At 35.0% G+C, this 18383-nt stretch overlaps 3 protein-coding genes, 1 long non-coding RNA gene and 1 pseudogene across 10 annotated transcripts; 2 read left to right on the top strand and 3 right to left on the bottom strand.

Moving 5' to 3' along the window:
- Positions 1–3643: 3643 nt before the first annotated feature.
- On the top strand, positions 3644–5167 carry BNAC06G01780D. 6 transcript variants are annotated; one of them, XM_013843812.3, is made up of 5 exons: positions 3644–3724; positions 3997–4039; positions 4200–4252; positions 4337–4490; positions 4917–5167. In XM_013843812.3, the coding sequence occupies exons 2-5, from the start codon at positions 4024–4026 to the stop codon at positions 4970–4972; spliced, it is 279 nt and encodes a 92-aa protein (XP_013699266.1). In that variant the 5' UTR covers positions 3644–3724; positions 3997–4023; the 3' UTR covers positions 4973–5167. The 6 variants fall into 6 exon arrangements, with proteins under 6 accessions (XP_013699266.1, XP_013699264.1, XP_013699260.1 ...); XM_022704171.1 differs by having other exon boundaries at positions 3715–3770; XM_013843806.3 differs by having other exon boundaries at positions 3654–3724; positions 4200–4490.
- A 91-nt stretch (positions 5168–5258) lies between these two features.
- LOC106402985 (tRNA-specific adenosine deaminase TAD2) lies at positions 5259–7630 on the bottom strand. The gene is made up of 8 exons (XM_013843805.3): positions 7473–7630; positions 7062–7179; positions 6916–6953; positions 6763–6829; positions 6465–6624; positions 6300–6390; positions 6124–6227; positions 5259–6036 (listed from the first exon to the last, which is right to left on the bottom strand). Exons 2-8 carry the CDS (start codon positions 7128–7130, stop codon positions 6002–6004), a joined length of 564 nt encoding a protein of 187 aa, XP_013699259.1. The 5' UTR covers positions 7131–7179; positions 7473–7630; the 3' UTR covers positions 5259–6001.
- An 882-nt stretch (positions 7631–8512) lies between these two features.
- On the bottom strand, positions 8513–9647 carry LOC106404615 (proteasome assembly chaperone 4). Its single transcript, XM_013845323.3, has 5 exons — positions 9369–9647; positions 9209–9277; positions 9053–9128; positions 8900–8964; positions 8513–8826 (listed from the first exon to the last, which is right to left on the bottom strand). Exons 1-5 carry the CDS (start codon positions 9528–9530, stop codon positions 8749–8751), a joined length of 450 nt encoding a protein of 149 aa, XP_013700777.1. The 5' UTR covers positions 9531–9647; the 3' UTR covers positions 8513–8748.
- Positions 9648–9960: 313 nt separating this feature from the next.
- Positions 9961–11533, top strand: LOC111206989. 2 transcript variants are annotated; one of them, XR_002659173.2, is made up of 3 exons: positions 9961–10500; positions 10911–11121; positions 11231–11533. It is a non-coding gene; the product is annotated as an uncharacterized LOC111206989 (long non-coding RNA). The 2 variants fall into 2 exon arrangements; XR_007325389.1 differs by lacking the exon at positions 9961–10500 and having other exon boundaries at positions 10514–11121.
- A 2605-nt stretch (positions 11534–14138) lies between these two features.
- LOC106405404 lies at positions 14139–16306 on the bottom strand (annotated as a pseudogene).
- Between the last annotated feature and the right edge of the window lie 2077 nt (positions 16307–18383).

Here is an 18383-nt window from a genome sequence, read left to right as displayed (position 1 = left end):
CCTTATATGATTGTTATATGAATGAATTTTATGTTTTCTTTTATTAATATTTATGACACTTTCAGAAATGGATCAAAATGCTAATGGAGCAAAATCCTAGAAACGGATTCGAGAAATATGTATACCAGATAGTGGAACAACGCACACTTCTAAGACAAAAGATATATTTCTCTGATATAAAACCGACAAGAATTGTCGTCAATACAATATCAGGTCCTGCAGACGTGATTGAAGGAGCTGGTAAAGCAAACTTTACGTTGCCGAATGGAACAAAATTTTCCGAAAATAATGCTCTATATTCTCCTAGTTGTAAAAGGAATTTGTTGAGTTTTAAAGACATATATCTTCACGGATATGATACTCAGTCTACAACTGAGGATGAAAAGAAATACATGTATGTAACTTCTGAGAAATGTGGCAGAAAACACATATTGGAAAAGTTTCCAGAACTTCCTTCAGGGCTACACCATACTTATATCGATGAGATCAAATCAAATCTTGTAGTAAAACAGAACCCAGAAGAGTTCACATTATGGCATGATCGCCTCAGCCACCCATGCACTACAATGATGCGTAAAATCATAGAAAGCTCACATGGTCATTCACTGAAAATCCAGGAGATTTTCTCAAGGGGATAAAATGACATGTGTTGCATGTTCTCTAGGAAAATTGATCGTAAGGCCATCACCAACCAAAATCGATAAAGAATCACCAAAGTTCCTTGAAAGAATTCAAGGCAATATATGTGGACCTATACACCCACCTTGTGGACCATTCCACTATTTTATGGTATTAATTGACGCATCCAGTAGATGGTGTCTATTATCATCTCGAAATGTGGCATTTGCGAGATTTCTAACTCAGATAATCAAACTGCGAGCACAGTTTCTTGATTATACTATTAAAAGAGTTAGACTAGACAACGCTGGTGAATTCACATCCCAAGCATTCAATGAATATTGTATGGTAACGGGAATTGAAGTTGAACATTCGGTTGCTCATGTTCATACACAAAATGGTTTGGCTGAATCTTTAATTAAGCGTCTGCAATTGATAGCAAGACCATTGATCATGAGATCAAAACTTCCAACCTCTGTATGGGGACATGCCATTTTGCATGCAGAAGCACTCATTCGGAACAGACCGAGTGCATACCATAAGTATTCCCCACTACAGTTAGCGTTTGGTCGAGAACCAAACATTTCCTACTTTAGAATATTTGGTTGTGCGGTATATGTGCCTGTAGCACCACCACAACGTACAAAGATGGGACCACAAAGAAGATTGGGAATATATGTTGGTTGTGATTCTCCATCAATTATACGATATCTAGAACCACAGACTGGTGATGTCTTTACGGCACGTTTCACCGATTGTCATTTGATGAGAAAGTATTCCCAGTTCTAGGGTGAGAACAAAAATGTAGAAAATGATATCAAATGAAGTGTACCTTCGTTACTATATCTTGATCCTCCTACTAAAGAGTCTGAACTAGAAGTTCGACGAATCATGCATTTACAGAGTATAGCTAATCAGCTACCTGATGCATTTGCAGATACCAAGACGGTAACTAAATCTCATATACCAGCCGTGAATGCTCCTGCTTGTATCAAAATATCAAATGAGCAAGGAAAAGCAGATGATACACGAGAATCTAAAACACGCTTGCAGCGTGGCAGACCTGCTGGTTCTAAGAATAAAAATCCTAAAAAACAGAAGGATGTCAAGATAAATGACACGTCCAAAATAGCAGAAAATATTTTAGAAGAAACAAATAATGAGGATACTGAGAAAGTTGACCATCATGAGTCAGAAAGGAATCATGAAATTTCTATCAACTACATCCATAATAAGAAGATATGGAATAGAAATGAACAAGATGATCTTGATGATGCTTTCTCATATATTGTGTCAAGTGAAATAAATGAAGAAATCGATGATCCAGAACCAAAATCTGTCAATGAATGTCAAAAGAGACATGATTGGGAATAATGGAAAGATGAAATACAAGCCGAACTTGATTCGCTTAATAAACGAGAAGTATTTGGATCTATTGTACTCACACCTGCAGATGTGAGACCAGTTGGGTACAAATGGGTTTTTGTTCGAAAGCACAATAAGAAAAATGAGGTTACGAGATACAAAGCTCGTCTAGTGGCTCAAGGTTTTTCTCAAAGACCTGGAATCGATTATGAAGAAACGTATTCTCCAGTTATGGATGCAATCACGTTTAGATTCCTGATGAGTCTAGTAGCTGATAAAAATCTAGAGATGCGTCTCATGGATGTTGTTACAGCCTATCTATATGGATCATTAGATACTGATATCTACATGAAAGTTCCTGATGGATTTAAAATGCCAGAAGCATTAAGTTCCAAACCTAAAGAGTTATGTGCTATAAAGTTGAAACGATTTAACATGGATAAATCAACTCCTCTTAGCACCCCGATGGTCGTTAGGTAACTTAATATTGAAAGTGATCCATTTCGATCACCTGAGGAGAAATAAGAGATACTTGGTCCGGAAATACCATATCTTAGTGTAATTGGAGCGCTGATGTACCTTGCAAATTGTACACGACCTGATATATCATTTGCTGTAAATCATTTGGCAAGATTCAGCTCAACTCCAACCCGAAGACATTGGAATGAGATTAAACATATTTTTCGTTACCTCCAAGGGACCATTGATTTAGGCTTGTTTTATCCTAAAAGTTTAAAAGGTCAAATGGTTGGTTTTGCAGATGAATGATATCTTTCAGATCCACACAAAGCCCAATCGCAAACAGGATACGTTTTCACAATCGGAGGCACTGCTATATATTGGCGTCCTCAGAAACAAACGCTTGTGACTACTTTTTCAAATCATGCTGAGATCATTGCACTCCATGAAGCAAGTAGAGAATGTGTATGGCTAAGATCAATAAGCCGACACATCTGTTCAAGCAGCGGGATTGACGAAAATACGGAGCCAACTATTCTATATGAAGATAATGCAGCATGTGTTGCTCAAACAAATGACAGATATATCAAAAGCGATAGAACAAAACATATACATCTGATGTTCTTCTCATATACTCAAGAGCTCGAGAAGAAGAAAGAGATTGAAGTGAGATATGTCCGATCATGCGACAATGCAGCTGGCCTCTTCACAAAATCACTTCCTACCTCGGTATTCAGAAAACATGTCCATAACATTGGAATGCGTCATCAGAAGGATCTATGACTGTTCATCCGAGGAGGAACTTACGTAGTTGTACTTTTTTTAGCTTACTATGGTTTTTCCCATTGGGTTTTCATGGAAAGGTTTTTAACGAGGCAACAAAGACGTTAAGCAAGAAACGATAGTGACACTGGTCTCCAAGGGGGAGTGTTATAAACTTGATGGAACGAAGATGTCAATGTTTGCTGCACCGAAAACATTAACATTATGTGCGAACGTTAAGCATGTGGAGCCTACCGTCAGTATGCATGCACAATAACTTTATTTTTTCTTTTTTATATAAACGATGGTTTCGATCAATTGTAACCACACCATTCCTTCTTCTTCTAATAACATTTTCTTTCATTATCAGTGTTATCTTTTTCCTGCGGGTATAAAATTTCGCCCTTATATAAATTTTACGATATTATAAATTATAAGTTATTTTATAACAATCATATAATTTTTCAAATCAATGTTAAGTAGTATTGTGGCCGTCTCCGTCGTCGAACCCTCATTTCAGGTGAGTCTTCTTCCATTCTCTCGCCTTTACTGTTCCTTCCGATCTGGTGAGTCAACTTCATTTTTTGATCCATTTTTGTAAATCATCATCATCATCATCGTCATCATCATCATTGCGGCTTGGCATCTTCCATTAGTTCTTCTCCACATTTGATTTGAGAATGTTACCATTCATTGCAAGTGTTGTTTCGATTCCCGGATCTACATTAAATCTTTCAACAATCCACAATTTTAACGAAATGTGCTTAGTGATTAATCTCTTAATACTTGTAGCTATGTTCTTAGAAACAAAACTACACGATGATGATGCCTTCAGGTAAATTGTTTGCTCTCTGTTCATATTCAACTTTCCATGAGTTCGTCTAAATTCCAATGCTCGATGCAGTTTAACTTTCAATAGTTACTTCTACTGTAAAACTTCACTGCATGTTATGGTAGTCAATTTTTTTCAGAGCTGGGGTTTGATTGTTTCACAGGAATGGCAAACAAGATTGCAATGCTGGTTTCAGAAGCGAGGAACAAGAATGCTGTAATAAACACATGTCTTGGAGTGTCTTTTATTGTTTTGGGGTTAAGATCTGATAAGCAGCAAAAATATGTTGAGGCCTTACAGGAGCAAAAGGATTCACTCTTCAAGTCTAACAAGGAAATGAAAGTCACTATGTGGCATTGGAAACAGCAACTCTTTGCTGATACGTCCACCGTTGTTGTTCCTTTGTCCACGCTTAAAGCCATCTATGGCGAAGTCACCACAAACACTCAATCTGGTAAATTACTCTGCTTTCTCTCTTTCTCTGTTGCTATCATTTACAAAATTACGTGTATCTTGGATGTTTCTCTGTACCAGTAGAATAACAAAAGATACTACTGTAGTGAAGCCTTTTCATTTCACCTGCCGTAAGAGTTTGCCATATATATAACCAGTAACAACCGAAGCTAGCTTGCTGGTTTGAAAACCTTCTATCAAGAAATCTTTTATTAATACAAACTAGAGTAGTTTTCTAGGTGGATGAGGCTCTTACATGGATCCATTAAGAAACCTTTTGCATTTACCGAATACTAAGAGAAATCGAACATAAGTGATATGCTTTAGACCCTGATGGGAAGGAAAAATTGATAGCATCATGATTAAAAGTCGCATTTGAGATTTGCTGAGCATTCAATGAATTGGTTTGTGTTTTTTCTTGCTGCAGGTGAAACAGTCAAGGAAGAGTCTAGAATGTCTACTACCTCCAGGATCATGGTATGAGAGGTTCTCAAGTAAAGATTTAACACTTTTAGTCTCATTATTTGTAATTTTAAACTTGGCTAGCATTAAATTGTATGTAGTTCATTATGGACCCATCGGCCCAAGATTAGGTCTTGTTTTTTGGATTAAAGATTTTCACTTGATTTTATATTCTGTCCATGTAGTTTCGATTTATTGATAAAGCATGTTCCAACATTGATAAGTTCAAGATTAGGTCTTGTTGTTACATGAATAGAAAATTCGATGTTATTGTAAAGTATAACCAAAGGAGTAATGAGCTTTGTGATATGTATTGACAAATGTTGACTTTTTAGCTTCCCATTCGCAAAACATCACAAAATAAAATATTGTCATAAAATTTACAAAGTGGAAAACATTAGACGAATCATCATGAAGCAGATAAGAGATGTGACTCGGATATTTGATCAATAAGTATCCGAGTATCGTTTGTTGATTTGGGATTGAGGTCGGGTCGTTTGTGTATCTGTCAACCGTAGAATAGCAAAATGAGGAAACTCCAGTGAACCCATTTCATTAAACCTGCTTTAAGAACAACTGAATAGGGGCTTTGCTAGCTTTGGTACCACTCATCTATCCTTGTTTAAGGTGTGATTATGGATCTTTGTACTGTGCTAGGTATCTAGGTTGATAGAGACCCTTCCCAAACACAAAAGAGAATGGAGTTTGAAATGGATAGGTTTTTAGACAAACGTGAAGGAAAATAGGTATGATTATGATTAGAAGTCGCCTTTCAGACTATCTGTGCATTGCCTCTAATTGGTTTTATGTTCCTTCTTCCACGTGACACAGCCAAGCAAGAATCTAAAGTGTCTAACCCCCAGGATCATGGTTTGACAAGTTATTCAGTGGGTTCATTAGAGACAAGCGAATGATTATCATTTAGTCTCATCACTTTTGTATAAATTGCATTCTGTAAACTAGTTTGGCAAGTAATAGTAGCGAAAAAAGTATTAGTAGGGTCCCCACTACTATTTCCCGATATCTTTAAAACATGTTCACCTTCTTCTCTCATCTTTGAACTACAGGGCGGTGTGGCTTTGGAGCTACAAAACCCGGAAGAAAAAAAACAAAGTTTGAAGATGTTACAACAAAGAACATAGATAGTTGCATGTAAAGATGAGAGTGGTTACCGTTAGGATTGCCTTGTTCATAGAAACACTTGAAAAGAGAAACAGCTTCATCTGCCATTATTCCCCCTCTGCACTTGTAGCCTTTTCCTCTTTGAGTTTTCTCACTATCAAACACATAGTTCAACTAATAAAGGCAGTTTCTTAATAAGGTCCTATAGTGATCATAAGACCCTTACCTGATATCAGAACTCACTAAGTGAAGAGACAGTACGGAACCACATCCCCCAAACTTATCATTTGCACATCCATAATACACTTCCTTTATACCTTTAAGAAGATCAATATAACTTCTCATCAGCAACAGTAAATAATAATGTTAACTTCAGCTAGAGGAATCATACCGAGAAACGACAAGGCAGATGCACACATAATGCAAGGTTCACAAGTTACGTAGAGAACGCACTTGGAGAATCTCTCAGCGACTTGAGAAGGCGAGAGTCCATCTTTCCGCCAAGGTCCAACAAGTTCATCAATTGCTTCCATTTCTGCATGTCTTGTGGCCTTTTTTTTAACACACAAAAAGGGTCACAAAAGCCTCAGTAAAATGGATGAATAAACCAAGGTTACAATCATTTCTTTCTTCGATTTATATAACTGAAAAGGCTAGCTTAGTTACGTCTGAAAGTTGTGAATGATTACATTGCGTGTCTCGTTTGTTCTGTTTCTTCCTGAAGCAATAACCTTACCGTCTTCAGTAATGACACATCTGATAAAAAAAAAAAAAAACAAACCAGAATTTTAAGGAAGCTAAGAAACACAAAGTGAGATGAACCAAAGGCAAGAACTAGAGACCCCACGGGAACTTCAAGAGCCTCCAAAGCAAGCTTAGCCTGCAATTTAGGCAGGGTCAATAACTCTATAGAGTAACAAGCTTTTGAAGTTTTAGGGAAACGAAACAAACTATTCCGATATTATGGAACCAGCAGCACAAGTGTTACCTGGTGCAGAGCAAAACCCATATACTTGTGTGACTCCTCAAAGTGGTCCTCTTTCACTAGTGATGCCATTAGGTTGATTATACTTGGCTTCCCCAGAGAGAGAGTCAACAATGAATCCCTGATAGCACATATTCAAAATAAAACAAGGTTTAGTGAATGAAACCAGAAAGCTTTGTAAACAGTAGAGATGATATGAAAGCAAGTTCCAAAGTTCTTCTAGTATAGAGAAAGAATCAATCTCAACTAGAGATTTGATGAATGATGATGCATGCTACAGAAACAGGGACAAACCAACTTGAAAAGAAATTCCCAAGCTAATTATTAGTAGAGACAACAGACATGAAGGAACAGAAACCACAAAGAGATTAGCACAACCAAGAGTGTGCGTGTAATTAGAATTAAAGATCGTACCAAAGAAAAGCGTCCGTAACCAATACGAAGTAACCAAATAAAAACCAGAAGAAGAGGAGCGGGACGAAGCGAGAGAGAGAGCTTCCAGTTACCACGCCAAGGCTCTAATATTTTCTTGTTACGACGCCGTCTTTGTCGAAGCTCCACCATAAATAGGCCCACTAAGAGCACCATTAACGCTTGGGGGTGCCTAAATTTTTTTTTTTTTTTAAATTTGTTTTTCGTCTGATTTAAAAAAAAAAAATTAAAAACGAACCAATCACGGTCCGCCACGTGTCAGTGGGGCCCATGAAACAGTGCAAACACTGAAAAAACACGGCGCTTGATCTAGCGTCTTTGGCGTCGGTGCTTCCTCTTTTGCTATGGACCCCACCCGTTAGCAATTGTCTAAGCGTCCTGTTAATGCTGGCGTAATGATATATTCGGCCCAAATGTGGAAAATTAAATACTCACTGCTCCAATTAATTGGTGACGGAAGTTACCGTGTTTGTTTTTCAGAATTCATACAAGTTAGGTCGAAATTTTGGTCAAATTATTAATACATGGATTCTATTCTTTCCGCGATTCTGATGAAAAAAACTCTTATTTTTAATTTTTTTCAATTTTCAGAAAAGGCTATTTTTTTTATTTTTTTCATTCATCTGGTACCAATCAAAGTTTAATAACGTTTTGAACACAAAAGATTGCGCATATGTAATAACGATTACATCAATATTTGGTTAGTTAAATCATTTCCTATTTTTTGGCATTATCCATCCATAGACATTAGAAGCAGAAAGCTTTTGCGGTTGCCTTAAAAACACTTGCTTAATTCAATATATATCCAAAATAGCACATCTACGGTTTTTGTCCATAAACTATTTTCTGATGTCAGATACCTGAATGTGAGCCTGTGAACAAAGATATTACCTATCAGAATAGTTTTCACTTCTTATTCAAGATCAAGAAACTTAAATTGAAGTAATCAAGAAACAGACAAAGCATAAGATAAGAATACATGATGAAAAAAAAAGCATTAGCGTATTAAGTAGACGGGCTAGGGAAGCTCAAGATTATGAACATAGAAAACAAGAAACCAAAGTATACCAGTGGTACTAAGAATAACGATATTTGACGTCATTCAACAACCAAAACAATCATCAAGATTCTGTATAAACTAACAGGAAAAAGCTGACACTCTCGGTTTAAGAAATTTCAAGAATCGTTCACAAATTACGGGATACAAAGAGGAGAGAAACAATCTTAAGAAACTGCTAAAATCGATACCCTCTTCAGGTTATGTTGCTGGTAAAGGTGTTGGCATTGTGTAACCTAGATCAATCAATTTTCTGATCAACATTTTCTCAGCTTTTGCCTACACAAACATAGAAGAAGTCAGAAAAGTGTAATAAAGCTACACCAAAAGGAGCCCAAAGAAAGAACGAAACCTCGAGCAAGGGATTGTTTTTAGGGATGTTGCAAGCTAGGATAATACTGGGACCAGTCTTCATCACTAGAAACAACACAAAAAAAAATCAGACAAGTTATCACTCACTGTAGAAAATTTACAATTGCAAGTTTGTAATGATCAGATTTCTAACCTAATCTACGCGCAATGCCAGATCCAGTGTTATCAGATGTTCCACCAAGTAACGAAGTAACACTTACTGTATTGCTCTGCCATATAAACAAACAAAACGTTACAATTCAGAACACCAAATTAGACATTCGAGATCTTATGTTTTTGATGAACTAACCGGTCGCGTTGAAGCGGCTGCGTATAAGTTCCCAAATTTGGCGGAGTTATAACCAATCCATACATAAATCTACAGTCAGAACAAAGTCCACTTTTAGTTCTGATGAAAATCAAAGACAAGAATTAAGCAAAAAAGAAAAAAAGAAAAAAAAAACCAGAACCTGCTTTGCGAGACGGATGATCTGGAAGTGAAGAGTGACATCATCGAGAACTTCAGTGAAGCACGAAACCTTTACGCCGTCCTCGTCTTGGTTCACATCGGCGGAATCAGTGATTTTAACCTGAGCAACGGAGTGAAGAACTTGGTCGTATTCAGTCTCCATTGTGTCTCTGAGTCCAATGATTCGTAAGATGGTTCTTCTTCTCTCTCTCTCTAAACTTGTGCCGATGATTCGTTTCTGTTAGTCTGCCGGCGAGGAGGAGGAGAGTAAAAAAACGCAATATTTCCCCCACGAAATCTTTTGCGCTTTGCTTCACTTTTGGGCTTGAACAAACCAGCAACTAGCCCAATAAACACTTCAGGCCCAAATGTGCATATCCGAGTTGTAATTTCACACCCCGCAACGAACAACAAGCGGAATAGCGGATAATTTAATTTGGTTATTAGAAAAAAGTACCCGTAATTGTTTCGGTACAGATGTTTTGTTCAAATATTGTAGTTAGTAGTTACAAGAAGACCGACATATAACCCAAATTATATGAATTTTAGGAGTGGGCAAAAAACGAAAGCAAACCAAACCAAAGCATATGTTCAAACCATTTGGTTAAAGATTTTTTCAATCCAAATGATTCGGTTTGGTTTAAACCGAAACGAAAAACCAAAGTTTTTAATCAAATTAATTAAATATAGTAATATAATAATAGTATTAAAATTTAATATATTTAACCATTTAACCTAGACAACTAAACATCTTATAATATAAAAAAAAGATATTGTTTCTCTTCTGGTAAGTCCACACGTCAGAAAATCAGTGTTTCTGGACACGACACGTGGCATGATTTAAACATTTCGCAAGTTTTGGTTTTAGGCTATTATTTGGGCTTGATAAATTGATTAATTCATGGTGGGTTGCTTATTGTTCGTAGTCCGTTCTAGGAGCATCCGCCTTCTCCATAAAATAACTTCACTGAAACCCTAAGAGACGATTCTGTAAATCTTCTACGAGAAACTTGAAACGCTTGGTGGTTATGCCCAAGCGAAGAGACGTATTCAACGCAGTCATCAACCATTGTCGATCAATCCTTCAAGCTTCCCCATTTATTGCCTTCGTCAATATTTACGACTATAAAAAGGTTTGTTCTACACCTTGAAATTCATCAGTTTTTTTCTTATTATTCTAAACTTCCTGAGAGATCCATCCTCGAAAATGGCTTTATTCAAAAGCTTTTGATATGGCTGATGATTTAGATTTAGATTTGTTTCTTGGTTATGTTTGTTGATTTTGTTTCATTTTGTTCTTTTTTATATTATCAAAATTTTAATTCTAAATCTCCTGTTTGTGGGAGAAAATTTATTTCAGAAGCTTACGTCTTTGGGAGATTATTTGATTACAAATATGTTTGTTCATTTTGATTCATTTTGTTCATATATTGATTATCAAAAAAATTAATTCAAAAGGTTATATGGAAATTTTTGATTTTGTTTGTTGATAATGTTTCCATCTGTTCATGTGTTCTTCGGACACGGTCTCTTTGGTACCAAGTTTTGGTGGAACAGATAGCGTGGTTGGAATAACCAGAATGCCATCATCCTTGATACAGATGGTACAAAGTTAAGCTACGAACAAAACTAAGAGGCCTCATAATGAAAGAGCGGAACCTTGAGAAGTGAGCCAATAGCTACCCGCATCTGGTTCCTAATAGTGTTCAGGTTCCTCAATCTCTTCACTGGCCAGCTCTGTTGTCTTGCCTTAGGTATTCACTAACACTTCCCCTGCTCATCCAAGTAAACCTAATCAATTCAAAATTTTTGTGCTTTCATTCTGTTGTCGATACCTACATAGATTTTTGTGCATTCCATCAGACAAAACATAATGGAGGTGGTGTATGACTGGGCAAAACGATCTAAGTTTTATGAGATCATGGAGATTGCTGTGTTCTTAAAGGGAGCTTGGCTTGATCAGAACAACAAGGAGAATGGGAGGAAGTTCTGCAAAAAGCTCATAGTAGCTGGAAATTTTACATGCTAGAAGAAGCTGTTTCCCAGATCAAGAGAGACATTGTATTTGCAGCATTTGGTTTATCTCCACCAACATTAATGGAACAAAAGATTTCAATAGGATTTCACCAAGGTTTTGTTTTACTCTTCAAAAATAGTTACATGCAATCTACTTTCCAACTATTCACCAGCAAACATCATTTTTCTAGAATGCAAAATTACTCAGAACTTTTAACTTTAACAACACAAATCAATTCCAAAGCGATAAAAATTCTTAGTAACCCAAATATTAGTGAGATTTTAGCTTATGAATAATATAATCCGAGAAAAAAAAAAATACAAATCACTAACTCAACGTCGCCGGGTAAACTAACATAAAACTCTACAAACGGGTTATAAAGTGTTGTCAATCGCATTGAGTATATCTCAGCAATTTTGTCATCATCTAACAATAAAAAGAGACTGAAAGTCCACAGAGCGCCCTGCAGCAAACATGACCACCTGGAATCGTCATTAACCAGAGCTAAATATTAATTTTTGAGTGGTGATTTTCTGAAAATGTTTGTAGTTTGGTTTGGTTTGGTTTGGTTTGGTTTGTGACTTATTATTCATTTATAATAGGTTCTCAACAATTGGTTTAGAGAACAATAGTATTATGTTGATTAGTTTTTGACTCCGTTATTTCCAATCATAAGATAGTTTGTTTTGGTATGAGAAATAACCTGATAAACTCATTCGTTTTAGTCAGAAACCATATTAACCAGTTGCATTTACTTTTATTCTGCTAAAATTTGATCAACCTATTTAATTGGTTGTATTTATTTAACCCAGTTACTCTAATCATCGTTTAAATAATAAATTATGGACACGGTTTATACATCGGTTGAAGTACCAAAACTGGATATTCAATGATACTAAATGCAAAAAAAAAAATCAATTGTACATATAAACCTAAATGAGCAAAAAAATAATAATAATATATATAGAATATAACTAAAATTTGGTTAAATTTTAATTCATTTTTCTCATTATTCTATATAATATCAATAATAAAATAAAATAATTTCAAATTTTGTAATATAATTTATAATCAGATCATGTATATCTATAGAAGATATTTATTTAAATACAAATAAATTAAATATTTATAAAAGCCCGGGCGTAGCCTGGGCAAACCCCTAGTAATCTTATATATTATACTTCTAAATGAATAGTAAAACACAGAACTAAACATAAAATTAAAAAAATATGAATCTCATACATTAATATCAAAACCGAAAAATTACCTATGATATTTATATTAGGTTTGAAGATAATATATACAATTATTGGATTACATTTTCTACATTTTATTGTGATGTTTGAATTTACGTTTAAATATGAAAAAATAATAATTTTAGTGTCAAATGATGATTTGTTTTATGCTTTGATAGATTTAGGCTTTCAAATTCATGGTTTTGTTTTATCACATTGTGGTTAAGATGTTATCGGAGATAATGATTGTTGAAAATATTTCAAAGTTTATCGAGGCAGGCCCGGCCCAGACTAGTTATATGACTAAAGGTCAGCAAAATAAATGTGCCCTTTTGCAATATACATATTCGAACCCGGCATTACTTATAGAAAATGAAACAAACTTAGCCACTACACTACAAAATATTAGTTCCAAGGGGCTAGGTACGTTGTCGATGCATTGTGTTGTTTTGTGCATGTAATTGTATTGTTTGTTTTTTTGATAAAAGTTAATTTTGTCATGTTGTCTATAATTGTCTACGAATGGAGGATTGAAAGTTATACATGTTGATTAGGTAGATCTAACAATGACCATAGTATTCATTTCGTTGTTATTTTTTTTAATCTTATATTGGTATAGATTTGATTGACCTCTAGCGTAAAAATGATCAAAGATAACCGAACTTTTGTAGTTGTTAAGTTACGGCTAAAATAGTGTAAGGAAAAAAGTTTAAATTTTGATTTTAAAAATTTTAAATGTATATGTACAGTAAATAAAATAGTTTTCTTAGTTTACACGGATTTTATTGTGAAACTTCTCAAATGTAGTATTTTTTGTAAAATTAAAGTAATATGTGAAGATATTTATATATTTATATTGGTATATAACTATTTAATATAGAGGTTTAGCGATTTTTTTATAATAAAAATGGTTTTGTGGTTTTAAAAAAAAAATTCAATCGCAGACCAAAAAAAGAAATTGGTATAGCTTCATGTTTCAAGAAAATAAACTGGGTTTAAATTTTTTAGGTTTGAAATTTGGTGGACCTTAGAACATTAGTTTTCTCTGCTTCTAACTCAACCGTTAGGTCGTTTTATTTTTCATCGTCGGGAGTGCTTCTAGGTTTTCAGTTATTAATTCAACCCAATGATCGTCCACCCCGCCAAAGGCATCTAGGAGCGTAGTCCCGCGCTTCCGAAAATATTTTTTTTTCAATATGGAACATTATTGTATCAAACATGAGTAAATGTATATAAACTGACCAAGGCTTTCGACTTGTGGTTCCTTGCTGCAATTGTTTTAAGTGACTTTGCGCAATGGTTAATATGGTGTCATGAAATTATTGAAATACTTTAGATTTTGTATGAATGGTCATTAAAGCTAATTTTGTTTAATTAAATTAAACCCTACAATTCACACAATTTATGTAAAATCAAAATTTATTAACACAATCATATACAGATCACAAGATTTTCTCATAATATTAGCAAAAGTCTTAAGAGTCCAAAAAGATTGACAAAAGTCTTAAGACTCAATTGACCAAAAGCAAGGCCAAGTCAAATCTTTGAATAAAAAACATTAAAAAGCTCAAGAACCTATGCATCTGTAAGTAAACTTACTTCGCCTTTGTCTTAGATTTCTTGAGAAGACTGGAAGTTCTGAACTCAGCATCGTCTCTAATAAAATTCCACCAGAGAATGGTTAGAGGAACTGTGGCGAGGTGCCAAATAGAGTGAGCATCAAAGTAGCCTCCATACGGAGGGAAATCATATATCTCTAAAAGCATAGCTAAACCTGAAGCTATCACAACCACCCACAGTTTCCAATTAGAAGGATGCCTAAAAACAGCTGCTCATCTTTCCCATAGGAAAAGCTGACCGACTCCCATGGCCACACACACAATCATATTCCAACCTGTAAACAACATTGAACTCACAGAGAATGTGGAGAAAAAAAATGGACCTGGTTTCAAATAGGGGAAAGAGTTCTTTGTATACCATAGTCAAGTTTGTAGAAGTTAATGTACAGTACGTGGGTGGTGACTAAAGCTAATACTGGAGCGGATACCATGACTCTTGCAGCCTCCACCCGAACATCAAAGGTTCTTAGGATGGATACGATGAGTGAGAATCCGAGAACGGCTATTGCAGATGAGTAGTCCAACCTCTTTGTGATGTCAACATCCCTGAGAAACCATAGAGACAGATCACCAGAAGATTGTGGATGATAAAAGTAATGTGTAGATGATTACCGAGTGTGGAAAATTGCACTTCAGAACCAAGAGTTCATGGACAGAAACCAACATATTCATAGTAACCCGTCCTATCTTGTTTGAGAGGCAACTTATAGTATAGTGTAATGAAGAAGGAGAGCCAGCCATGGAAATGCATCGCTAGGCTTAGCACAGAGAAAGTAACAGAAGCAGGGTCCTGACAATGACCATGGGCTCTTCTCATCATGGCTACCATGTCCGTTTCCTGAACAAATTCATTAAGTATTCCAGTTCTCTAAACATAACATCTAAATGCTGTAGCTTCTCAATCTTACCATGGTATTCTCCATTGAGCCAGACATGCAATGCGTGGCCAACGTTAGAAACTCTAACAGTAGGCTTGCTTCCTTTATTCTTAAGGTCACTGTCATCTATCTTGAACTTATAATATAGAAAATTAATCAGATAAAATTCTTATGTTTCTTTTCGATGTTTTCTTCTTGAAATTCTAATTCATAAAAAGAAATCAGACTTGTACGCTTACTTTGTTGTGTACCATCCGTAATCAGACTTGTTTTTGGACCGGTCTCGGTGAACACCTTGAAATCAAACTTCTTATTTGCCTTCTTTGACTTCATATAATTCCCTGCAGTGTGATGAGAGACAATCTTAAACATACAGCAACCAAAAAAAAATGAAAGTAAATAATCTCTTAATTTTTTGTCGATACAATACCTGAGTAGAGTGGTTCCCATGAATTCACCATGCTTCTTGATGTTTTTCGAGTTCCAAAAACGGGGGAAGTCGAGCAACAATGAACGCTTGATAAAGAAGATTAACTAACAGAGGTTCTGAAGATTCATCTATAATTTATAGGTTTGGCGTGAAGGAAACTGAGAGGTCGGCATCGCTTCTGAATTAAATGACGAAAACATTAATTGGTAAATCAAGAGACATACGTTGAACAATAGGGAAGATTAATGTTTGGTGTTTGTAGAGAAGCTGAACGGAGACGGCAAAGGTAAAGAGACGAAGAACAATTAAAAAAACCCTAATCGACAAAACACTGTGTTTAATAACATAATAAAACATTAATTGAACGAGAAAAATCAAATCATACTATATAATTTAAAAACCAAACGCGAGAACAGAATTACTAAACCAAACCGAGAATCATGGACCCCACGGTATTTATAAAATGCATACGTGTACACCTTAAGGAGAGAATAAACTCTCATATCATAAATATATATTAGTTTTGGCCATCAATGTACAAAATATCCTTTAGTTTAGTGGTATAAATGTTGGTGTTTATATCTCAATAACCCGGGTTCGAACCACATGTTTGACACTTTTTCACATTTTTAAAAGTGGGGTCCACAAATGTGATGACGTGTCGCATCGGGAGTGATATAACTGGCTCATTATAATATAGATATGACGTGTCGCATCGGAAGTGATATAACTGGCTCATTATAATATAGATTATTAAACTTTGGCGCCTAAAGCTCTTGCTCCTTGGGATTTAGCCCCGGTTGGCCTTGCATCGAGGTAGTGAGAACAAGTAAACTTAATTCTCGAAAAAAAATGGATCTATTTTGGATTAGTGATGAGTCTTTCAATCAATATTCTTATTATGATGTCTTAAGAAGATGAAGATATGGTTTTGGATTTTGTGTCTATGAAAAAGTGATCTCCAGCTAAATTCATAAAAAGATTACAGATGAAGTATTGTCCAATGTTGGAAGGGATACGTTACTCGAGGTAGGCTACACCCCATAGTTCGGGCTTTTACTAGAAACTGACGCACACCTTTTATGTAGTGAAAAATTCCATGTGTTCCTTGAAGCATATGTGGTTTACAGGTATATTTATGATCTCTACAGATAGCTGTTGCAATCGATGATTGCTCTCTCATTGACATAAGTTTTGTCCAAATGTTTATATTTACTCTGGACTAATATACATGTTAAAGTTTGACTCTCATCTTCAGTGTTCATCACTTCCTTTCAGTAAACTATGGAAACTTGGAGTATCTAGACATGGCAATGGGATTTCCACTATAATTTTAAACGTCTTATTTGGTATACCTTGCCTGTATACTTATCGCATTGTAAACAATGATTGGATGAGCCTGACACCAAAATCATGGGATCACAGTAGGTTAGTTTATTTCCAAGAATAACTCACATTTTTAATATGTTTGTTTGGAGCGGTTTGAAACTTGAATGGCTCATGGATATGGATTGCGTGCATGCAAGTGTAAATTGGCGTGTGGTTAAGGCATTTTACACGCCGGTGAAAGAGTGACATGGCAGATGAATCAAAGGAGACAAATAAATTGGGTGAATTCAAGTGCATCACTCCTTCAAGAATAAAAAGGATTGTGTTATCTGGTCAACACCAAAGAATGCCTTGATTCTTGACTTTGAACGTAGTATAAATTAAGATTTTGGTTTTAAAAAAAGTTGTTCATATTGTGTTTCTCCTAAATGGTGGAAAAAGAGTTCTTTAGAAATTTCATTACGCAAATATATTTGACACAATTCATCTTCTTTGTTGGTTATGCTTTTTGTCTGCCTAACTGCATTTATCATATAAAATGACTCAAAATTGTCTTAAACACCACATTTCTAATACCATTTTTAATGTTTACTCTAACTATTTTTATTTTCACTTTTAAATGGGTAAAAAAACACTTATAATCGTAGGGTTAACTAATCTAGATTTATGGTTTAGAGTTGAGAGGTGAGGTAGGGTTTTGGAATGTGTCTCTTAATGAAGAAGGTATTTTTGAAAATGTCTCTTTAATGACGGTAAACATGAAAATTCCCCTAAATTAATTTGTATTTGTACATGACAAACATAAAATCACAAAAATTTATGCTAGTAAATATTATATAAATTAAAAAAATTAAAATTAACTAAGAATATTTAAAAATCTATGGAAACATGAAAACAAGGATTAAAACATTAAATAATACTAAAAATTTGACAAATAATAAACATAATATAAATATAATCTAAGAGAATACAGAGAGAATGTTTTGTAATTTATTATTTTGTGTTTTTGTCTCACTGTTTTAAAAATCCAATTAAGGAGAATATATAAGGTTTGTTCGCTATTTTTTTATCTTGTTAATGTTTTATGGGTTGTGTCTGTTTATAATTCTTTCTTTTGAGTGCCACTAGATTTATTTTCAGTACTTTTTTTTTGAATTGAATGTTAAATTTAATTTAAAAAAAAAAGACTGTTTTACATCAAAAAGATGCAACATTGATTGAAAAGAAACCAATTGAAACTCTATTACTCTATAGACTCCAACCCCTGTTTGCTTCTTTTAATCTTCTCTTGTACTAAACCAGAAAACAATCCCATCTAGCTTTATCTCCTCTCCTTTGCAAAATTGTAAACTTGTGACGTATGTTCTTGTCAATTCTTCTAACCAAGAGCGCCACAGGACAAGAGTCTTCACCATGTCTCCTTCTGTTTCTTTCACACCAGATCGCATGGACTGTCGATTGAAAGATATATTTTACAGTGAAAGTCTGAACTTTACTCCAGCTAGAGT

Source organism: Brassica napus, chromosome C6 (genome assembly GCF_020379485.1).
Source record: "Brassica napus cultivar Da-Ae chromosome C6, Da-Ae, whole genome shotgun sequence".
Classification (NCBI taxonomy): Eukaryota; Viridiplantae; Streptophyta; class Magnoliopsida; order Brassicales; family Brassicaceae; genus Brassica; species Brassica napus.
The sequence above is the reverse complement of the archived record's forward strand: the minus strand, read 5'-3'. Positions and strand labels throughout refer to the sequence as shown.

What these genes read in the sequence shown, in the direction of transcription:
- LOC106404615 (XM_013845323.3), bottom strand. Translation starts at nt 9,530, where the DNA reads ATGGAGACTGAATACGACCAAGTTCTTCACTCCGTTGCTCAGGTTAAA. An exon ending in TGGCATTGCGCGTAGATTAG is followed by an intron (nt 8,965 to 9,052) that starts GTTAGAAATCTG and finishes TGTTGTTTCTAG; the next exon opens with TGATGAAGACTGGTCCCAGT. An exon ending in AAAACAATCCCTTGCTCGAG is followed by an intron (nt 8,827 to 8,899) that starts GTTTCGTTCTTT and finishes ATGTTTGTGTAG; the next exon opens with GCAAAAGCTGAGAAAATGTT.
- LOC106402985 (XM_013843805.3), bottom strand. Translation starts at nt 7,130, where the DNA reads ATGGCATCACTAGTGAAAGAGGACCACTTTGAGGAGTCACACAAGTAT. An exon ending in TGGGTTTTGCTCTGCACCAG is followed by an intron (nt 6,954 to 7,061) that starts GTAACACTTGTG and finishes CCTAAATTGCAG; the next exon opens with GCTAAGCTTGCTTTGGAGGC. An exon ending in TTAGTGAGTTCTGATATCAG is followed by an intron (nt 6,228 to 6,299) that starts GTAAGGGTCTTA and finishes TGTGTTTGATAG; the next exon opens with TGAGAAAACTCAAAGAGGAA.
- BNAC06G01780D (XM_013843806.3), top strand. An exon ending in CACCACAAACACTCAATCTG is followed by an intron (nt 4,491 to 4,916) that starts GTAAATTACTCT and finishes TTCTTGCTGCAG; the next exon opens with GTGAAACAGTCAAGGAAGAG.